This window comes from Muscardinus avellanarius (genome assembly GCF_963383645.1).
Source record: "Muscardinus avellanarius genome assembly, chromosome: 11".
In the NCBI taxonomy this organism is placed as follows: Eukaryota; Metazoa; Chordata; class Mammalia; order Rodentia; family Gliridae; genus Muscardinus; species Muscardinus avellanarius.
The window spans coordinates 69528556-69552061 of NC_137797.1; the positions used below are offsets into that span (position 1 = coordinate 69528556).

The following is a 23506-nucleotide window of genomic DNA, read 5'->3' on the forward strand; positions in this document are numbered from 1 at the left end:
GTCATGGGATCACATCTTATCCCGCCTCTTCCTCCTCCTTGGAGATGGGTAGATGGACATGTACACACACACATAACTCTTAAAGAACTGATGCTTTTTTTTTTTTTTGCAGTACTAGAGATTGAATCCAGGGGTACTTTACGTCTGAGCTACACTCCTACCCCTATTTTATTTTGAAACAAGAACATGCTCAATTGTCCTGGATGACCTTGAACTCAAAATCCTCCTGCCTTACCTCCTGAGTAGCTGAGATTATAGGCATGTATCACCATACCTAGCTGTGTGTGTGTGTGTGTGTTTGTTTGTTTTGCGGTATTGGGGATGGAACCCACGGGCATTCTACCTCCGAGCTACACTCCAGCCTTCTTTTTGTCCTTTTATTGTTGAACAGGGTCTCACTGAGCTGAGGCTGTCTGCGAACTGCGATCCTCCGGTCTCAGCCTCCTGAATGCTGGGATTACATAAACCTGCACCACCACGCCTGGCTTATACCTAGCTGTTTTGTTGTTGGTACTGGGGATTGAACCTAGGGGAGCTCTACAAATGAGCTACATCCCTAGTCCTTTTTATTTTTTGTTTTAAGGCCAGGTCTCACTAGGCAGTTGGAGCTGACATCAAACTTTGATCCTCCTACCTCAGGCTTCAGAGTAAGGCCTGGGATTACAGGCATGCACTCATATCCTCAGGAATTTGGTATACTTTGACACATACTAAAAAAGTTTCTCTTTTACTGACCAGAGACTTGAGGGCAAGAATGGGAAAGTATCTAGTGAGGGAATAATTTGGGAGAAAATGTTAATGCTATTATATTGTACTTGAGTATTCACAGTGCTTAACTATGACTTTCCCATCTCATTATGTCTATCAACCTAAATAATCTGAGCAACTCTGTAGGGCAGAGACAAAGACAAATATTTAAGTTTTATAGATGAAGACTAAGTTAATTCACTTTTATTTTGGGACTAAAGAACATTTCCAAACATAATTACTGTCAGAACTGGAAAATCTACATCGGATGAGATGTTGTTCCAGGTCTATGGTGACTATGTAATACAACTCGGTGGCAACCTTGTTTGCACTATTGAATGGTGTCCTAAAATAATCCTCTGAGCCCGTTAGGAGAAGATCAGCCCTTGTGGTTGTATTTTGGAGAAGCAGTAACCTATGGGCCCTCACGATGGCACAGAGACCAAGGGAGTGAGCGGAGGGCTGGAGGAGGACGGCAGAGTGAACACAGGGCACGAGGAGAGGCAGTGAGATGGACAGAAAGCAAAGGGACAGGAAGGTGACTCTGAATATCTTACCATCCCTCTCAGTTCTCACCCCTGAAGAGCACTGTAGGACAGGCTCGGGTGGTTAGAGATTCATCACAAGAGGAAGAGCAAAGGCAAGGGCGGGATCCGGGACATCTTGAGCCTGGCAATATGGCCAGGCACCTTTTCTTTTCACCCCATTTTCCCAGATACAGGACACACACACACACACACACACACACACACACACACACACACACACACACACACTTTTCTTCTTTCTCATCCTCAAGATATCACTCACTTTTTTACAAAAAAGGAAAAAAAACCACCTCTTTTAGCCACATTTCTGCTGTTCTGCTGCACTCGAGAGCCTCATCTGCAGATTATCTTCACTTCCTTCCTCTCCCGTTCAGTTTCCAGCCATCTGTGTTTAGGCCTCTGCCTACTGTTCCCCTGCCTGTGCTGTCTCCATTCCTGCCCTCAAGTCTCTGGTCAGTAAAAGAGAAACATTTTAGTCCATGTCAAAGTGCACCAAAGCCCTAAGAGGATGACTGATGACAGATTTGAAAGGAATAATCAGTCTTGAAAGAGGTGTGTGTGTGTGTGTGTGTGTGTGTGTGTGTGTGTCCATCTACCCATCTCCAAGGAGAAAGAAATGCCACACAGCGGTGAGATGTGCAGCCTATGATCATTTCATTTCAGAACAAAGTAATCTTTATCCTTGTCAGCTTCTGTTTTTGCTTCTACTTCTAAATTACGTAAAGGCAGCATCAACTAATGCAATCCACTGAATCTACTCCTGTTTGATCACATTAAGCAGCCACATTGCTAAATCCAACAGCCTCGGTTTAGCTTTCATCTTTCTAGACAGCTTCTACCCAGTCCCTCCTGGAGACACGCCCCTCACCCGCTTCCCTGACACCACAGCTCGCTGCTCTTCCTCCTGCCCTCTGGCAGCTCCTGAGACTCTGCTGCTGTGCTTTCTCCTCCTCAGCTCAACCACTAAGCTCTGGCTTTTTTTTTTTTTTTTTTGTATTCAGTCTTCTCCCAAGTGATCTCTTCTATCTGTTTACCTTTCAATACCACCTATGTATTGTTGGCTCCCAATTTTTTTTTTCCTGTGCTGGGGATGGATCCCAGGGACATTCTACCTCAGAGCCACACCCCCTGCCCTATCTTTTATTCTTTATTTTGAAACAGGGTCTCACTGAGTTGCAGAGGGCTTCACTAAGTAGCTGTGGCTGGCCACAAACCGCGATCCTCCCGTCTCAGCCTCCCGAATGCTGGGATTACAAGCGTGCGCCACCACACCTGGCTGGCTCCCAATGTTAAAGTAGTCCAGAACTCAGAGGACCCCAGCTGTTCACTAGAACGCTGACCCAGTTCCATCCCTCATGACGTCAAAAGGCAGTCTTTGCCATCTTAGTAAATGCCACCCCTCTCCACCAGAGGGCCCAGTCAGAAACCTAATAGCCATCTCTAATTTTTCTATTTTCCTCATCCTATTCCATAAACAGGCAACCAGCAATACCTTTGGACCTGCCTGTAAGTTCTACAGAAGCCATGTCTTAACCTGTCCCTCCTACCAACTTCTCATGCAAGCCATCACCACCTACCACCCGAGTAGCCTCAGGGGTCTCTGTTTCTATTCTTCCCATACCCTAAAAGCTTGCTCATGTCAGCCAGAGTGATCGCTTAAACATGCCAACTGGATCATGCCCCTCCTCTGCTAAGAGCCCTCAAAGGCAACCTTACAGTGTCTACAAGGCCCTCCCTGATCTGGCGCTGCCCACTCTTCCATCTCACCCCTCCGATATGGCCTAACTTGAATGCATTTCTCCCCGCCCTCCGTGCCACCTCCCACCATCCCTGGTATGCCTGATTCCATCTTATCATAAATACCACCTTCTCAGAGGCCTTCTCTGACCACCGTAAGTAAAACTGAACTCCTTAGTTCTTCCTAGTATCAGACAACATAACCTACTTCCTTTATATCATTTATTTCATTCTATAATTATTGTTTGTTTTCTTTTTTTTATTTATTTATTTATTTTTGCAGGTCTGGGGATGGAACTCAGGGGCATTCGACCTCCGAGCTACACCCCCCCTGCCCTATTTTATATTCTTTATTTTGAAACCGGGTCTCACTGAGTTGCAGAGGGCCTCACTAAGTAGCTGAGGCTGTCCGCTAACGGCGATCCTCCAGTCTCAGCCTCTCAGTGCTGGGATTACAAGCGTGCGCCACCACGCCCGGAATGTTTGTTTTCTTAATGACATGTTTTCTGTCTTGTTCCACTTGAGTAAGCCCTTCCACAGCAGGGGTGTGTGTGTGTGTGTGTGTGTGTGTGTGTGTGTGTGTGTTTGGTGTGCCACTGCTCCCAGAACCCAGCAGGACTATTAACACAGAGGCACTCAATGTTTGCCTAACTGGTGAATGAATGATTACCTTTAAGACAGCTGTCATGAAGACTGAGCAGCCCATCAGCACAAAGATCATAAGGCCTGTCACCCTCTGCTCTCTGATACCCAAGAACTTGGGCTGTTCTCCAGGAGCAGAGCACTCTGATTCCAGCTTGAGGCTGTTCACATGTGTGATGGACAGGACAGTCGCAGCCACAAACCAGGGCAGGCCCATGATGGAGCAGACACCCAGCATGATGGCCACCATCAGCAGGTCCAGGTGGTAGCCACAGCCTTTCTGTGGAGAAACAGAGTATCTGTCACCTTCAGTGGGCTGGCCACAGTGGGGTATACAACAGTGAGCTAAAAGTCTCAAGCCCAAAGCAGGGTAAAGAGGAAGGGGTCCAAGGATTCCAGAAGAGTCATGCAACTCTTTCTACCTAGGATAGAACAGAGAAGGAAAACGAAAATCTTAGTCTGTCCTATAAATGCCAATGTCCATTCTTTAGCTAAGTGCCCCCAGCTTCCTCTGAGTTTCACACATTCAAAGGTCCATCATTCTCCAGAAGAGTAACCAGAGATGAAGTCATATCTTAACCAATCTAGCAGACACTGTAGAAGTTGAAGATGAATGTTCTTATTGAGTTCTTACAACACATTTCCCGATCCTTGCCAGATTTGGATGTTACCTACTCTGAGTAACGAAAGAATAGAGATGGAGGGCATGAAGCATCTCATTAATACATGCACTAGAACTAACCCTAGTGCCTAGTAACTCCTAGGCTTAAGGTTCAATCTGGAAACCCTAGTAATGGACACCAGTGGGAGAATACCTGCCTCTAGGAAACAATGGCCCAAGCCTTGAGTGAGCCTTTAGGAAGATGAGCTATACAGCTACAAAGTCAGAACGTTACAGGAACTACCAAGAACTCTGCCCACCCACAAAACCCACAGGCTTGAGAGAATAATGAACTCCAAGCTTCTTTCACATTGTACTACCATGCTCCACTTTAGTCTCATCGCAAATCAATTTCTGTTATTAATGGGTGAAGAATGACTATGCCTTATGAGTCCCTTGTAGGACTTCTTTTACAGTTCCTGATAGATGGGCTTAGCCTAAAATAAAAATGTAAAAGACTGTCATAGCAGTCATGTAGGTCAAAATCTCTTGTTACCTTGAGCTTATGTTCCTTCCTGTTAATGATGACAGCTGTGATCTGCTGGTCCATGAATATCAAGATAGTGCAGAGAAGAGCTGGGATAATTGCAGCTATCACAGTCCACCAAGGATTAGGGCCAATGGGACTGATAATCCACCCTCGATCGTCCCTTGTTGGCTAAGAGGAAAAAGCAAGACATTATTTTTGTATTTTAAGTTAACTGTAGTGGTTAGGGGAAAACAGACCAAACTAAAACCACAGTTCCACATTTTTTATTCTCATTTGACTGAGAATATAAAAAAAAAAAACACCAAACACAAAATATGGCAACTCCTTAGGAAATTTATGACCTTTCCTTGAATCCTCTTCGAAACAGTCAATCCTCAATTATCAACTTTCTATGGAAAATTCACTAATCTTATACTTCCTCCCCTTGACTCCCTGGGGCCTAGGCATAGGCAAAGCAACTTTATCTCAACATTAGCCCAAGTAAAACACAATTAACAACTAAATCTGTTGTTGAAAGAAACAAATGAATGACTCCTCAAAACAAAGATAAATAACATAGGCTATAGTTCTCACTGCTTCTCTCCAGAAGCCATGCAATGCATATCTGCAGCATAAATAGAGGCAAAATAGGGTTATTCATATGAATCTCTTGGACTTAGATTGGACTGTCCCAAGGGTCTCTCTCATCAGCAGTGAAACAGGGGGCAAGGGATCAGAGGCTTGCAAAGAGGCCGAAGACTGCTAAACTTGGGGCCTTGTTTGACCTAGGACCCTCTTTTTTTTTTTAAAAGTACTGAGGATTAAACCCAGGGGCATTCTACCTTGAGCTACACTCCCAGCCCTATTTTTAATTCTTTATTTTGAAACAGGGTCTCACTAAGTTGCCAAGGGCCTTGCCAAGTAGCTGAGGCTGTCCTTGAACCACGATCCTCCTGTCTCAGCGTCCCAAGTACTGGGATGACAAGCATGCGCCACCATGTCCGGCTGACCTAAGACCCTCTGTAATGTCCCTGTAAGACAATTATTCACAAATCTTCTGGGATGTTCATGATACACCTGAACTCTCCTAGGTCCTTAACCCCCAACCCCAAGGTACTCTGGAGAAGACAAGTTCACCTTTTTTGGCAAGTGGTGCTAGGGGAGAAAAGGCTGGGGACACAAACTGATCCCAGAACTGACCCAAACCCAATAAACAAAGCAGAGACTATTGCATCTGAAATATTAGTCATGCCTCTTGAATTCAAAGACGTCATTAACACTAGCAAGTAACAAACTATGAATAAGTTTGATTCTAAAACCATATAGAACCTATGTGTCTGAGCCCAGTGTGGTGGTACACACCTGCAAATCCTAATACTTGGGAGGTTGAGACAGAAATACTGCAGGTTCAAGGCCAGCCACAGCAACTTAGCAAGGCCCTCAGTGGGACCTGGGACCAATCCCCTATGGAGATAGAGGAATGAAGGACCTGGGGGCATGTGGTTTACTAACAAAAGGAAGAAGGAAGAAAAAAAATTTTTCTCTCTGCTTCCTGGGAGGGAAGCTGCCACTAGCAACATTTCCTTAGACACTCTCTCATTTCCCTTTCTCCTCTCTCCCCCGTCTCCCAGAGGTCTTCTCTTCACACGTGTCCCAGAAATCCAGTACCCTTCTCTCTTAAGCCTACCCATCAGGAAACTTTTCGAAGGACTACTCAATGCTCCCAAATTGCCTATTTTACACAAAATCCATTCCTCCTGAAGGGCTGACCTCAGCGAGGCATTAGAGAGAGAGCTGAGTGTGCTCATTCACACAAAGATGAAAATGCCAGATTCTCCCAGGTGGTAGACTTAAAAAACGGTGTTTGTTAAAATGTAAATTCCCAACTGAGAGTATTTCAGTAAATTTACCAAAATTAAACACAACAATGTGAAAAACTTTATTTATTTATTTATTTATTTATTTATTTATTTATTTTTGCAGTACTGGGGGTGGGACCCAGGGGCATTCTACCTCTCAGCTACACCCCCAGTTCCATTTTTTTATTCTTTATTTTGAAACAGGGGCTCATTGAGTCGCAGAGGGCCTCACTAAGTAGCTGAGGCTGGCCACAAGCCTGCAATCCTCCTGTCTCAGCCTCCCAGGTGCTGGGATTGCAAGCATGCGCCACCACACGCAGCTCAAATAAAACTTTTCATTCACTAAAGGACTTTAGTTTTTCTGTTAGAGAACAGACTTTCCCACTTGAACTCAGTCCAAACTAAAGGGCTTACTTACTTCTCTGAATAGCAAGAAATGAGGAGCAAGGCTCAGATTTGGAGGACCGCACAACCCATTTTAGGAGTGGGATGTGAAAAAGCCTTTGAAATTAACTGGGGCTCCGAGTCTATGAAAGTACTTTAGGACACCAAGCACCCTGAGGTCCATTTACCTTGAACACACTGGGAACCTGAAGCTTCGGTGATGGAACTCCAATCAAAAAATCAATGATCACCATTGTGAAGATAGTGAGGAAAACAGCGAAGTCACTCACCATGGAGCGCACCTGGCACGAGAGGATCGCAGACGTGTTTTAGTAGGTTAACTACAATAGAAAGGAACTTAGCATTTTAAAAGGTTTAAAAATTCTCAGAAAAAAATGCTTTCATTTTACCACTGAACCAATACTAGCATGTTTAAACAACAGGAGCATATTCATACACCCAAATTAATGCCCGTAAAGTATGCACCTGGTGGTGAATACCTGGTCAGAATAAACCCTCTGACAAGGTGCAATGCAACCAAACCCAACCTCTGAGGAATTCAATTGGGGCTTTCAGACCCAAGTTCAGGTTCTAGTTCTGAGAACTTGGAGGAAGATTTCCTGGGCCATCGTGCTAGCCAAGAACCTTGACAGCGGCCTCAGCTCTGCTGCTCTCACATTCAGTGTCCAGTCCACCTGCAAGTCCGGGTGGCCCAGCCTTCAGGACATAAGCAGCGCCAGCACTCCTCAGCACCTCCACTCCTCCCACCCCGGCCCCAGTCACCTCAGCCCTTGCTGGGGCAACTGCAGCAGCCTCTTAGTGTGCTTCTGCCTTGCCCTCTACAGTTTTCTTTAAAAGCAGCTGAGTAATTTAAAACATAAATTGGTTCATGTCACTCCACAAAACCTTGAAATGGCTTCCTGTCTCACCAAGTTAAAACCCCAAAGACCCTCTTAGTCTCTGAGGCATCCCTTCTCTAGTTCCAGCTCCCAGGGCACTCCTGCTTGCCTGCTCAGCTGAGGCCACATGGGCCTCATCACTATTTCTCCCCTTTTTTTTTTTTTAAATGGGTCTGGGGATGGAACTCAGGGGCATTTGACCTCTGAGCTACACCCCCAGCCCTATTTTTATTCTTTGTTTTGAAACAGAGTCTCACTAAGTTGCAGAAGGCCTCCCTAAGTAGCTGAGGCTGTCCAAGAACCGTGATCCTCCTGTCTCAGCCTCCCGAATGCTGGGATTACAAGCATGTGCCACCACGCCCAGCTCATCGCTATTTCTATTATTATTATTATTATTATTATTATTATTTTTGGTGGTACTGGGGTTCCTGGAAACCCTTCTGCCTTCAGGCTATACTCCCAGACATATATATATATATATATATATATATATATATATATATATATATATATATTTTTTTTTTTGAAACAGGGTCTCTTAAGCTAGCTTCGAACCTGCGCGATACTCCTGTCTCCGCCTCCCAAGCATGGGGATTACAAGTGTGCGCCACCATGCCCCGCTCATCTCTTTATTTTTTGGACAGCATTTATTTGCATTCTGTTGTGGATTCTCATCCAATTTAATACCTGCCCTAAGAAGAGTATCCCATTTTATAGTTAGTGTAGGTTTAACAAAACACAGTGACCTGTGCCCGCCTTAATCTGAATTTCCAACAGACAGAACAAAATAGATCTTAGCCAGGCTAAGCTATATCACTAGTAATTTAATCTGACTTCACTTTACTTTGATGCCTAAGGTTTTCATCACTCTCTCCGTGGTTTTGTTAGTTCTTCCCTTCATGTTACATGAATTTTCTGATGAATCATCTGACCCCAAACATGAAACCCCTCTCGACCATCCTGGGGCCTAGTGGCCCTTCTCTTCTCTGAGCTCCTGTGGCACTTACATCCCAGGGTGGTATCCAACTACGTCGTGTGGCACCTGCTTGTTTCATGTTTTTTTTTTTCTATTTCGTGTTTCTTTCAACTTCTTTTGCAGCCCCCACAGCAACTACTCAGGTGTGAGCTTTGAGTTAGTACTCAACAACCACTCATGCTAACTTTTGTCCAGATAGGAGACAAAGGCTCCAAACCTATTTACTATGTGCCGCCCTTCACTGCTCTGCAGACTCACTCAAGTCCAAGAATGGGTTTTGGTAGCCGAGCATGGTGGCGCTTGCCTGTTATCCCAGTACTTGGGAAACTGAGATAGGAGGATCGCAGGTTTGAGGATAGCCTCAGCGAGTAGTGAGACTCTCATCAACCTAGTGAGACACCATTTGAAAAATAAAAATAAAATAAGGCTGGGGATGTAGCTCAGAGGTAGAATGCCCTAGGTTCAATCCCCAGTAACACACACACACACACACACACACACACACACACACACACACACACACTGGGAATGGGTTTGGGTTATGTATGTGCAGCTGATTTCCCCACTCATTCATGTTATTTGTTCTATGAATAAACCTGATGAAACCTCACTTAAAAAATACCATTTCCAGCTGGGCATGGTGGCACATGCTTGTAATCCCAGCATTCGGGAGGCTGAGACTGGAGGATCGCGGTTCGCGGACAGCCTCAGCTACTTAGCGAGGCCCTCTGCAACTCAGTGAGACTTGGTTTCAAAATAAAGAATAAAAAATAGGGCAGGGGGTGTACCTCATAGGTAGAATGCCCCTGGGTTCCACCCCCAGACCCAGACCCGCAAAAAAAACAACAAAAAACAAAAACAAAAAAAAAACATTTCCACCTAAGTTGAGCTCCCTTTCAAAGCAATGGCCCATTTGTCTACCTGCACTCAGCCTCTAATCTACCCTGCTCAAACCTGCAGAAGTAGTGCTCAGGACACAGTGTTTTCTATATCAGGAAGGGTGCTGAGGCTTCAGCCACGCAACCTAGGACCAGGGCATGTCAGCTGCTACTGGCCAATGATTTTTCATAAGCTATTAGAAGAGCCACCCCTGGGAGGAGACCTTGGAGTCCCCTAAAGTATCCAAAATAATCACCCCATTTTACCAGCTTCACAAGCCAGTTCTAGCTACTGAATGCTAAATATCCCAGAATTCTGGAAATGTAACTTAAGAACATTCTGAAAATGAAGCTTAATAGGTTTTAGAAAATATTAATATCATCTTATATTTACCTGGAGCTTTTATATATTTTTCATTTTTGTGGTACTGGGAATTGAATTTGCCTGGCACTTTTAAATCAAAGAGGTTTTAAGTATCCTCACTTCACACCACACACCTAGGAAAGAGGCTCCCAGACACTGGAAGAGGCTGCCCCAGGCAGCCTCAGGACCTTGGCACTCTCCACGCTGCTAATCTCCTCCACAAGCAGCACAGAGGCTGAGAATCGTTCTGTTCTGTTAGAATCCTAACACGAGTCATTCATGAACATGCTACCTACTCTGGTTGGGAAGTAACGGCTCGTCTTAAATGTCTTCAAGGTGCTTGAGAGGATGAAGGTGGTAAAGAAGAGAATGCAAGACCAAAAGAGCACGTCAGGAGTGTAGGGTCCATGGTGGCCACACGCAGATCCCATGAACTCTCCATGCATCTTCTGGCACTCCTGGGGGAACAAGCATTCTGGGTCTCAGAGGAGTCGGGCACGAGGGAACACACGCGGCTGGCTCTGAGTCCACCACTCGCTGCGTCCCACAGCTGCCACAGCTGCCTCAGCACAGGCTGCCAGCTGTGTCCACTTGACATCTGTGCGGTGGGAGGGCTCTCACTTGCAGGTCCCTTTCAAGCAGGGTTCTGTATGGTCCTAAGACACTTCTAAGAATGAAACTATGTCTGTCCTGAACAAACACTACTTCCAAGGCTCTGGGAAGGCCCTAGCAATTTTATTGATTTTTTTTTTTTTTTTTTTTTTTTTTTTTTTTTTGCGGTACTGGGGATGGAACCCTTCTACCTCCGGGCTACACTCCCAGACCTATTTTATATTTTTTTATTTGAAAACAGGGTCTCTTAAGCCAGAGGAGGCTGGCTTCGAACCTGCCGGATCCTCCTGTCTCAGCCTCCCAAGTGCGGGGATTACAAGTGTGCGCCACCACGCCCAGCTAAGTGCAGGGATTTATAAGCATGTGCCACCAGGCCTGGATAATTTTATTGTTTTTAATTATAAAATTCCTCCAAACTTGAATATTCTTCAAGCCCCACAAATCCTGAATCTGCCCCTGGCCCTGCATGATTTCAAAGCTGCATATCCTTGGTGCAGGTCACAGGGTATGGTAGATGTGGTAGAAGAGAGGGGTGATCTTCTTTTACCTTTATGTACATTTACTTATGTATTGACTTTGTTTCAAAAAGAGAAACAAAGTCAATAAGAATATATATAATTTTGGTATTACAGATCAAACCCAGGAGCAACTCCAAGCTATACCCCAGCCCTTTCTTATTTTGAAACAGGGTCTCCCTAAGTTGCTGGGGGGTCTCCCTGTGTAGCTGAGGCTGGCCCCAGACCTGTGATCCTCCTGTCTCTGCCTCCTGAGTACTGGGACTACAGGCGTGCACCATGACACTCAGTAGCAAAAATATTTTTTAAAGAGTTTTTTGTTTGTTTCTGGAAACTCTTCTACCTCTGGGCTACACTCCCAGACCTATTTTTATATTTTTATTTGGAAACAGGGTCTCTTAAGCCATAGAGGCTGGCTTTGAACCTGCGTGATCCTCCTGTCTCCACCTCCCAAGTGCGGGGATTACAAGTGTGCGCCACCACGCCCGGCTTATTTTATATATATATATATATATATATATATATATATGTATGTATATATATACATTATATATACATATATACATATATATGTATATATATACATTATATATACATATATACACATATACATATATACATATATATATGTATATATACACATTATATATACATATATACATATATACATATATACATATATATATGTATATATATACATTATATATACATATATACATATATATATATATATATGTATATATGTAGTACAGGGTTCCTGGAAGCCCTTCTACCTCCGGGCTACACTTTCGGACCTATTTTATACTTTTTTTTATTTTTGGAAACAGGGTCTCTTAAGCAGCACGGCTGGCTTCGAACCTGCACGATCCTCCTGTCTCCGCCTCCCAAGTGCGGGGATTATAAGCGTGCGCCACCACGCCCGACCCTTATTCTTTATTTTGAAACAGGGTCTCACTGAGTTGCAGAGGGCCTCACTATGTAGCCGCTGAGGCTGTCCTCGAACCGTGATCTTCCTGTCTCAGCCTCCCAAATGCTGGGATTACAAGCATGCGCCACCACGCCTGGTGAGTTTTATTTCTTGAATGCCAGCTTTTACAAAGGGCCTCCGCCCTCCCCTGGCAGCCTCTCGTAAGCCTGGAGGTCACGATGTGAAGGCACACCCCACTTACACCGACAGTCAGGTTAGCCCAGTGCACCTCTGCCACCACGATGTTGTTGTCCTTCCAGTACTGCAGAGTGTGGTTGTTTGGATTCTCTGGGAGTGTACACCTGCAGCTGGGGAAAGGAAAAAAGATTCCTAAGAAAGCAGCCAGATAGTCTATTAAATGGTGTTAGCCACGGCTGAGTTACAGACTCTGGCACAGCCCCCTCCTTTCTCTTTTGCATACTTCAGATCCCTGCGATGGGTCCAGTTTTGCTTGAGAGCCACCCACAGGTCCAACTAGATTTTCTACTGGCCATTACTAAAGACAGACTCAAACCAGCAGGTGGGTCTTGGATGAAATTGTACTGACAAGCACACTTTGCATATGAGGTGCCCAGGATAAGCCCTGATGGTTTCCTTGCTTGGCTTCCTTCTCTTAGGTTCTGGCTATGAGATTCAGTCTACATAGCGAGGAGTCCTGACACTGCACTCAGTTCCCAACCCTTCTTTCGAGCCTGAATATCTTACTCCTATCAGCTCCACCATGCTCTTGTTCTAAAATCCGGAGTCTTTCTGGAATTGTGATGCGAGCTTCTCCTCCCACTGCATCATCCTTGATAACACTCCACTACTTTGCCCATTTCCTGGCCACTCATGCTGGAGCCTGGCTGGCAGCTCCGGCTACTTCCCCAGGTCTTCTCTTTCATCCAGACCAGATCATTCCATACCTGTTTCAGTGGCCACCATGCTGTCTCCCAATCCCAGCATGCTTCATGTCTGAACTGGGTCCCAGTATGGTCACCTGACATAGCTGCCCCCACCACCTTTGTGTCATCTGTGAATTTAATAAATACACCTTCTATGACAGAATTAAAATTCAAAAAGATGCTCAACAGGCCAGAATAATAGAAGGAAACCAACAAAATGAAAAGTAATGGGGAAAGCTATAAAGCCCTACCTTTAGGTGAAAAAATCAATTCCATGTGCCGGGCATTTGGGAAGCTGAGACAGGAGGATCGCAGTTCGTGGGCGGCCTTAGCTACTTAGGCCCTTTGTAACTCATTGAGACTGTTTCAAAATAAAGACTAAAAAATAGGGCTGGGGGGTGTCGCTCGGAGGTAGAATGCCCCTGGGTTCCATTCCCAGTACTCCCCCCACAAAATCAATTCCAGCTGGGTTTGGTGGCACATGCTTGTAATCCCCGTGCTTGGAAGGCAGAGACAGGAGGACCATGCAGGTTTGAAGCCAGCCTCGCTGGCTTAAGAGACCCTGTTTCCAAATAAAAAATATAAAATAGGTCTGGGAGTGTAGACCGGAGGTAGAAGGGTTCCATCCCCAGTACCACAAAAAAAAAAAAAAAAATCAATTCCATAGAGATGCTAATTACTCTAATTTGATCATTATACATGTATTGAAATGTCACACTATACCCCATAAATATGATGATTATTATGTGTTCATGGTGGTGCAAGCTCGTAATCCCAGCGCTCGGAAGGCTGAGACAGGAGGATCGCACAAGTTTGAAGCCAGCCTCAGCTACTTAGTGAGGCTCTCAGCAACTTAATGCAATGCTGTTTCCAAATAAAGTATAAGAAATAGGTCTGGGAGTATAACCCAGTGGTAGAAAAGCCCCTGGGTTCCACCCTCAGCACCACAAAAATAAATAATTAAAAAAAAAAAAACCTATAGACCTAGCTACTCAGGAGGCTGAGGCAAGAGGATCTCTGGGTCCCAGGAGTTTGAAGCCAGCCTGGCAACACAGCAACACTTCATCTAAAAAACAAATTAAAAATATTCGGCGCGTAGCACGCCAGACCCCTGGAGAAACCGGACCCAGTAAGACGCTGGGTTCTGGGCGGGGGTCGCAGGCTGGGCACGCCAGATGGGGCCCGGGTCGCGGGACTCTGGGCCCCAGGCCGAACTGCGAGTAGCACGCCAGACCCCTGGAGAAACCAGGCCCAGTACGACGCTGGGTTCTGGGCGGGGGTCGCGGGCGGGGCACGCCAGATGGGGCCCGGGTCGCGGGACTCTGGGCCCCGGCCGAACTGCACGTAGCACGCCAGACCCCTGGAGAAACCGGACCCAGTAAGACGCTGGGTTCTGGGCGGGGGTCGCGGGCTGGGCACGCCAGATGGGGCCCGGGTCGCGGGACTCTGGGCCCCAGGCCGAACTGAGAGTAGCACGCCAGACCCCTGGAGAAACCAGGCCCAGTAAGACGCTGGGTTCTGGGCGGGGGTCGAGCACAGGGCACATCAGCTGGGGCCCGGGTCGCAGGACTCTGGGTCCCGGCCGAACTGCGCATAGCACGCCAGACCCCTGGAGAAACCAGGCCCAGTAAGACGCTGGGTTCTGGGCGGGGGTCGCGGGCTGAGCACGCCAGATGGGGCCCGGGTCGCGGGACTCTGGGCCCCAGGCAGAACTGCGAGTAGCACGCCAGACCCCTGGAGAAACCAGGCCCAGTAAGATGCTGGGTTCTGGGCAGGGGTTGCGCGCGGGGCACGCCAGCTGGGGCCCGGGTCGCGGGACTCTGGGTCCCGGCCGAACTGCGAGTAGCACGCCAGACCCCTGGAGAAACCGGGCCCAGAACAGAAAAAGATAAAGAAAAATATCGGAGAGGTGGTAAGAAAGCCGTTATGGATACCAGGACACTGGAGATGCAGACAAAACTTATCTAAATGCACTGGAACTTATGGAAAAATTCGCCGTGAAAGAGGACTGCTATTTCTCTATATTGTTAAGAATCTCAGACATCACATATAAGGAGAGAGTTTAGCGGAGACCAAGGAGAAATGCGGTGTTGAAAGAGTTCTCCGCGATGGTGGTGGAGACTTGTATTCAGGAGAAGCAGAAACCGGATCTTACCAACTTTATTTTTTTTTTGGAGAAATTACACCAAATGTCGAATGCTACCATCACGCATGCTTAGGAACACTGGACAACATTCAGAGTGGAAAAAGAGCCTGGGAAGGATTTGAAACGGTGGAGGCAGTGGCAATGCCAGTGGCCAATATTCGGGGGAGGCAGAGATCTGATACATTACAACTGGAACCTTTGAAATAATAACCGCAGAGACAGTGATAGGAACCTGCTGAGGGGTTAGGCGGGCGCCGGGGCCAGTGGCCGACATCGGAACTTGCTGTGAGGCAAGGCCACTACTGAGGCCTCCGTGGCCGGGATTGGAACCTGCAGAGGGGTTAGACCGATGCTGGGGCCAGGGAGGCCGGCATTGGAGCCTGCCATGATGCAAGGCTTGTGCTAGGGCCTCCGAGGTCGGGTCCGGAACTTGCTGAGGGGTTAGGCCGGTGCTGGGGTCAGCGAGGCCGGCATCGGAGCCTGCCGTGAGGCAAGGCCGGTACTTGGGCCTCCGAGGCCAGGATAAGAGCCTGCCAAGGGGTTAGGCCGGTGCTGGGGCCGGTGAGGCCGGCATCGGAGCCTGCCTTGAGTCATGACCAGTGCTGGGGCCTCCGAGGTCGGGTCCGGAGCCTGCCGAGGGCTTAGGCCGGTGCTGGGGCCAGCGAGGCCGGCATCGGAGCCTGCCTTGAGGCAAGGCCGGTACTGGGGCCTCCGAGGCCAGGATAAGAGCCTGTGAGGGGTTAGGCCGGTGCTGGGGCCAGTGAGGCCGGCATCGGAGCCTGCCTTGAGGCAAGGCCGGTACTGGGGCCTCCGAGGCCAGGATAAGAGCCTGTGAGGGGTTAGGCCGGTGCTGGGGCCAGCGAGGCCGGCATCGGAGCCTGCCGTGAGGCATGACCAGTGCTGGGGCCTCCGAGGCCGGGATCGGAGCCTGCCGAGGGCTTAGGCCGGTGCTGGGGCCAGTGAGGCCGGCATCGGAGCCTGCCTTGAGGCAAGGCCGGTACTGGGGCCTCCGAGGCCAGGATAAGAGCCTGCCGAGGGGTTAGGCCGGTGCTGGGGCCAGCAAGGCCGGCATCGGAGCCTGCCTTGAGGCGAGGCCGGTACTGGGGCCTCCGAGGCCAGGATAAGAGCCTGCCGAGGGGTTAGGCCAGTGCTGGGGCCAGCGAGGCCGGCATCGGAGCCTACCTCGAGGCATGACCAGTGCTGGGGCCTCCGAGGCCGGGATCGGAGCCTGCCGAGGGGTTAGGCCGGTGCTGGGGCCAGCAAGGCCGGCATCGGAGCCTGCCTTGAGGCAAGGCCGGTACTGGGGCCTCCGAGGCCAGGATAAGAGCCTGCCGAGGGGTTAGGCCGGTGCTGGGGCCAGTGAGGCCGGCATCGGAGCCTGCCTTGAGGCAAGGCCAGTACTGGGGCCTCGAGGCCAGGATAAGAGCCTGCTGAGGGGTTAGGCCGGTGCTGGGGCCAGCAAGGCCGGCATCGGAGCCTGCCTTGAGGCAAGGCCGGTACTGGGGCCTCCGAGGCCAGGATAAGAGCCTGCCGAGTGGTTAGGCCGGTGCTGGGGCCAGCAAGGCCGGCATCGGAGCCTGCCGTGAGGCAAGGCCGATACTGGGGCCTCCGAGGCCAGGATAAGAGCCTGCTGAGGGGTTAGGCCGGTGCTGGGGCCAGCGAGGCCGGCATCGGAGCCTGCCTTGATGCATGACCAGTGCTGGGGCCTCCAAATCCGGGATCGGAGCCTGCCAAGGGGTTAGGCCGGTATCGGAGCCTGCCTTGAGGCAAGGCCGGTACTGGGGCCTCTGAGGCCGGGATCGGAGCCTGCCGAGGGGTTAGGCCGCTGCTGGGGCCAGTGAGGCCGGCATCGGAGCCTGCCGTGAGGCAAGGCCGGTACTGGGGCCTCCGAGGCCAGGATAAGAGCCTGCCGAGGGGTTAGGCCGGTGCTGGGGCCAGTGAGGCCGGCATCGGAGCCTGCCTTGAGGCAAGGCCGGTACTGGGGCCTCCGAGGCCAGGACAAGAGCCTGCCGAGGGGTTAGGTTGGTGTTGGGGCCAGTGAGGCCGGCATTGGAGCCTGCCGTGAGGCAAGGCCGGTACTGGGGCCTCCGAGGCCAGGATAAGAGCCTGCTGAGGGTTTAGGCCGGTGCTGGGGCCAGCGAGGCCGGCATCGGAGCCTGCCTTGATGCATGACCAGTGCTGGGGCCTCCAAATCCGGGATCGGAGCCTGCCAAGAGGTTAGGCCGGTGCTGGGGCCAGAGAGGCTGGCATCGGAGCCTGCCTTGAGGCAAGGCCGGTACTGGGGCCTCTGAGGCCAGGATAAGAGCCTGCCGAGGGGTTAGGCCGTTGCTGGGGCCAGCGAGGCCGGCATCGGAGCCTGCCTTGAGGCATGACCAGTGCTGGGGCCTCCGAGGCCGGGATCAGAGCCTGCTGAGGGGTTAGGCTGGTGCTGGGGTCAACGAGGCCGGCATTGGAGCCTGCCAAGAGGCTAGGCCGGTGCTGGGGCCTCCGAGGCCGGGATTGGAATCCTGCCAAGGGGTTAGACCAGTGCAGGGGCCAATGGCCAGCATCGGAGCCTGGCGTGAGGCAAGTTCACTCCTGCGGCCTCCAAGGTCGGGACCAAAGCCAGCTTAGGGGTTAGACCGGTTCAGGGGCCAGCGAGACCAGAACTGGGTCCTCCCATGAGGCAAGGCCGCTGCTTGAGCCAGCGAGATCTGGATCAGTCCACTGAGTAGCCAGGCCACTACTGGGACCATCAAGAGTGGGATTGGTACTTGCAACGCAGCATGCACAGAGAAATATCGCAGAAAATATAAATCAGACGCTTCTCTTAATCAGCAATAACTAGGAGGAAAAGGGCAACAGGAAGAGGTTGAGCTATAGAAAGGGCCCTATAGTGAAGCAACTAATGTGACCAATCAGAGGGTATGTAATACTGGAGGACGGAGCCTCTTTAAAACGCAGGAGGTACATAAACAAATGTATCAAAGTAAATCACCAAAGAAGTGTGGGATGGAGGGAGGGGGAGGGAATGGGATGGGGGCTGGAGGAGGGCTAATTGCATGATGTGTGCTTGTATATCCTCTCAAGTCTTGTACTCCAATGTGATTGATATATGACTACAATGCACCAATTTAAAAAATAAATTAATTAAAAATAAAAAATAAAAAAATAAAAATATTCAAGCACAGTCACAAGCCTGTGATCCCAGCTGCCTGGGAAGCTAAAGCAGGAGGAGTGCAAGTTCGAAGTCAGCCTATCTTAGTGAGGCCTGTCTCAAAATAAAAAACAAAAGAGCCAGGGATGTAACTCAGTGGTAGAGCAGTTGCCTAGCGTGCACAAGGTCCTGGGTTCAATCCCAAACAAAGAAACTATAGTGGAAAGATACATTTATACATTTGTCAAAATCCATAAAATATATAAAATATATAGCATAAGAGTTAACTCTAATGTAAACTGTGGTCTTTGGGTGATAACGATGTGTCAGTGTAGGTTCACTGCTCGTAACAAATACACTCCTCTGGCGAGGATATAGACGCTGGGGAGGGTGTGTGTGCCATGCGTGGGGGCTGGGAGTATGTGGGAACTCCACTTTCTACTGTGAACCATTTTCTCCTAATGATTCCTAAAAGTTTCCCTTACACCTCAGAAAAAGAGTCCGCTTTCTCACTTGATAACAGGGCCCAGAGGCTCACAAGTCCTTGTAAAAGGAAATTTTTCTAAATACTAACCCAAATGCTCTCTGCTACATTTGCAGCCTATTTTCATTTCAATGCCTAGCTAGAATCAAAGGTATGCTCTGGGAGGAGTTCCTCAGGTTCCCTCTGGGCTTCACTCTTGGTCCATCCTCTGTCCTCACTTTTGATTGCTCCCTTCTGGCGGCCCTCCAAGCCTCCTCATCCATATCTGAGCTGTTTCCCAGAAGGTCAGCACACTTCCTTAAGAGAAGCTACAGGCACTGCCTGGCACACTACACAGCCATTAAACTCAGGCCCTTTGGTCCATTAAGAGAAGAAGAAAAAGGTAAGCAGAAAGCACACTTACTAATAGAGGCTAAGGTGGTCCAGCTGGCTGTGCATGTGGATTGGGTAGGTCTCTGCCAGGTGAATCAGCTTTTCTATTGCTTCATAGATGAAAATAATGCAAATCAGGGAGGCAAATGCTTCCTCAGTGAAGCGGGTAATGTAGCAGACGAGGGAACTTGCATCAGTTGCCACAAGGACAATACACAGGAAGGCAGTCCACAGCCCAATACAAGCTCGCAGGGAGAGGTATGAGAGGGCATAGTCTCTGTAACAAGACCAGAGTTCATCAAAAAGCATGAGTCAGATGTGGTTAGTTCATCTCATGTTACCTACACCAGCCTGCGACCTAAGCCTGACTGCGCTCCACTCCTAAATAATGCCATGGGACAGCTGTGCTAGAGAGCGGCTTCACCAGTGCTATCTGCCATAGTAAAGATACAGAAAGTGAAGGAGGAAGGAGGTGTTTCAGACATATTACAACCCAATGTAATTAAAAGCTTGGTCGTGCAATAAGAAGGGGCCGGCTCTAGTCCCACGTGCTCCTACTTCTAAAATTGAAAAACAAAGCCGGGCGTGGTGGCGCACGCTTGTAATCCCTGCTCTTGGGAGGCAGAGACAGGAGGATTGCGCAGGTTTGAAGCCAGCCGCGCGCGCTGGCTTAGGAGACCCTGTTTCCAAATAAAAATGTAAAAATAGGTCTGGGAGTGTAGCCCGGAGGTAGAAGGGCTTCCAGAAACCCCAGTAACACACACACACACAAAAACAAAATTGAAAAAAAAAAAAGCTTTTATAGGAAAATTGGGGAAACTAGGGCATTGCGCAGCTGCCACTACCATTAGCAATTGGAATATGAAAGAGGAATCGTGGGCCAAATTAAAAACTGACTTGAAATGGAATGGAGGACTTTAAATTAGCTAGGGAAATTTTTTTCAAGATTCAAAGGCAAAACTGCAATAATGATTGAGGGACATAAATCAAGCTGTTTAACAGTAGAGACCTGCTATTTTAGGTACAGAGCTACCTAGGGGCAGGACAACGCACCAAGTGATGTTTTATTTTAAAGTTTCTTAAATTCAGAATCTTTGCTTGCTTGTAAACTTGTACAGGACCCTGACATTCAACCCTGGCGGCATGTTAACCACATCAGCTAAATTTTTCAGAAAAACAAATGTCTTACTTGCAGAATTTGAACAAAATCTTTTCAAACACAAGAACTGGCCCAGTACTTCCCAGGATGGTGAGAGCCTGTCCTGCAAACAAGGAATAGGCAATCCCAGTCATGGAGGCTCCAAATAAGGATTCAATTGCACTCTGAGAAGGGGGAGGGGAAGAAAAACAACCACCACTGAGTCCACAGCCCATCAGTAAAGAGTCATGTTGACTTATATACACTCCTGACTTCACTTTCAGATGTGTCTTTGACAGTCATTTGCTTGTGACGTGTACACACCATCTAATACTCTCGTAAACAGATAGCACTTTAAGAGTTCAGGTGCACAAACTCATTTGCATAAGATTCCTCAACTAAGTTATGTTCTTCAGTCATTCAATTCAGTATTCAAAAGTATATAAAAACCGCAGGGATTCTATTCACACTAAAGCTGTCACAGTCATTTTAAATCTTATTTTCAAATGGCATCAATACATCCATTTTTCATTCTTGAGGCAAGGAGCAATTCAACTGGGCAACCAGCTGCTGTGACTGACATTCAAGCAGAAGTGAGTCTGTCGTAAAGAGAGAACTGAGCCGGGTGTGGTGGCGCACACTTGTAATCCCAGCCTTTAGGAGGCTGAGACAGGAGGATTGTGGCTTGGCTACAGCCTCAGCTACTACTTAGTGAGGCCCCTTGCAATTCAGTGAGACCCTGTTTCAAAATAAAGAATTGAAAAAAACAGGGCTGGGGATATAGCTTGGAGGTAGAAGGGTCCTGGGTTCCATCCCTTGTACCACAAATAAATAAATAAGGTTGGTGGTGTAGCTCAGAGGTAGAATGCCTCTGGGTTCCATCCCTAGTACCACCGAGAGAGAGAGAGAGAGAGAGAGAGAGAGAGAGAGAGAGAGAGAGAGAGAGAGAGAGAGAGAGAGAGAGAGAGAGAGAGAGAGAGAGAGAGAGAACTGTGTTGCTCTTTCATATGAAGTCAGAAGACCTCAGTAGTTAAGAATCCAATGTCTGCCAGGCATGGCGGGGCATGCTTATAATCCCAGTACTTTGGAGGCTGAGACAGTAGGATCACAGGTTTGAGACCAGCCTCAACAACTTAGTGAGACCCTGTTTCAACATAAAAAATAAAATCAGGTTGGAGGTGTAGCTCAGATGTAGAATGCCCCTGGTTTCAATCCCCAGTAACACACGCACGTGCACATACACACACACACACGCGCGCACACACACACACACACATCCATTCTCCTTATTCTAGCTCAGGTAATTTCCCTCAAAGGACTTGGCTGCCACCACAGTGTTTCAAGTCTTGTTTGGGACCACCAAGAGTGATTAGAAGTTCTTACTATGCGTCCCTCAGTGGCTTCTCCAAGCAATCCCCCAAACGTGATCACAGGTGACATGCAGGCACAGTACAGGAACAGAAAGGAGGCCAGACACTGCAAGCTGAGTGCGTCGCGGTAGTCGCTCCAGTACCAGGGGGCCTTCCGCTTGATGTCCAGCACCAAGCCCCCAAACAGCCTGTGGAGACACAGGAGACAGGCCTCTAACGCAATCCCTCTTCTAGAATCGGATACAAACAGCACATGTTTGAAAGCAAATGTACTCTGTACTGAGTTCATATTTTGGCTTCAGTTTGATCTCATATATAGAAAAATTTCTCTGGGGTCAGCACAGATTATATTTGCGATCAAGAGCATGACTTACAATAAATTTGAAGAACTCACTGCAGGGATAAAATGCATTAATTTGGTTATGCATATTACCCACTTGATAAAAAGTTCAAAAAATTAACAAGAAAGCAAGATTAGCTTCAAACTTCAAATTCTAAACTGTTAGAAAAGCACAAAATCAGCTCAAGGTATTAAAGTTGTTAGTTCTATTAAATGTTTTCCAGATAAAAAGCCCCTATTGCATGCACTTTTTTACTCTGAACAACGACCTACCTTACTCTTGAGAAATTAGCATAATAGTTCTTTCATGCAACTGACAAGGAGTAGCAGACACTTGGTGCCGGGCACTGCGCCAGGTGCTGGAGATGCAGCAGGGAGCAAGGCCAACACAGCCCTTGCTCCCCAGACCAACCATCTAGTGCAGGAGACAGGCAGTGTCGTGAGGATGCTACAGGAGCACAGAACAGGGAGGGGCCAAATGGTGGCACCTGGCACTGGCGGTGGGCTGGGGGTGCTGGAAGAGATGTGACCAGATAACACAGCACTGGGGGCAAACACCAACAGACAGGGCTGGGGAAGCTGGGTCACAGAGGGCCTTAATAGTGGTTTTAAGGAGTAAGAACTTCATCCGTTAGCACATCGAGTTACTGTAGGACCGTAAGGCGTGGAGCCCCATAATCCAGTATGCAGTCTGGAAGAGTCGTGGGTGAGGAAAAAAGGATGGATTCCAGGACTAATTAGGAGGTAGGATCAACAGGTCTTATTGGCAGGACTTCTGGGCCCTCTTCACTTCCAAAGGAGGAGAAGAATGAAGAGCACCATCTCTCACACTAAGGAGGAGCAGCCCAGACTCAGTCACTTTTTTAAGAGTGGAGTCACTGCACCAGGTGAAAACCGCCAGGTGAGTAGCAAGAAGAGCCACTCTGCATTCCACAGGACACATCACTTAGTTTCTTCCACAAATCAGTGGTAGAGAAAGAGGAAAGGAAGATGGGCTGTCACAGGATGGGAACAGAACAACCAAGTGCAAACCTTGAGTGGACCCTCTGTCAAACAGATGAACTCTAAAAGGATGTTGCTAATAGTTGCAAAAAATTTAATGTAGACTGGGCATTATTAGATTTAAAGAATGACTGTTTTTGTTAGATTTGATAATGGCAAGATGATTGTTTTTTAAAATGTCCTTATCAACGAGTTACATACTGAGGTATTTATAGGAAAAATGATATGATGTCACTGATTTGGTTTAAAATAATCTAGAAAACATAAAAATAAGTGGAAAGAAATAGATAAAACATGGAAAGAAATAGGTAAAACATGATTGGCAAAATGTTGATAATAGTTGATGGATACCTAAGAGCTCACTGTACAATTCTCT

General features: G+C 48.0%; 1 protein-coding gene across 1 annotated transcript in view; it reads right to left on the reverse strand.

The window, feature by feature from the left end:
- SLC4A8 (solute carrier family 4 member 8) overlaps positions 1-23506 on the reverse strand; it is a gene marked incomplete at both ends in the record, with an annotated part of 108177 nt that overhangs the window by 27950 nt on the left and 56721 nt on the right. The window contains 8 exons of the mRNA XM_080704886.1: positions 3703-3954; positions 4832-4993; positions 7236-7349; positions 10461-10622; positions 12461-12566; positions 19312-19557; positions 20470-20603; positions 21802-21976. Of these exons, the coding sequence (XP_080561012.1) occupies positions 3703-3954; positions 4832-4993; positions 7236-7349; positions 10461-10622; positions 12461-12566; positions 19312-19557; positions 20470-20603; positions 21802-21976 (1351 nt within the window). The remainder of the gene's footprint in view (positions 1-3702; positions 3955-4831; positions 4994-7235; positions 7350-10460; positions 10623-12460; positions 12567-19311; positions 19558-20469; positions 20604-21801; positions 21977-23506) is intronic.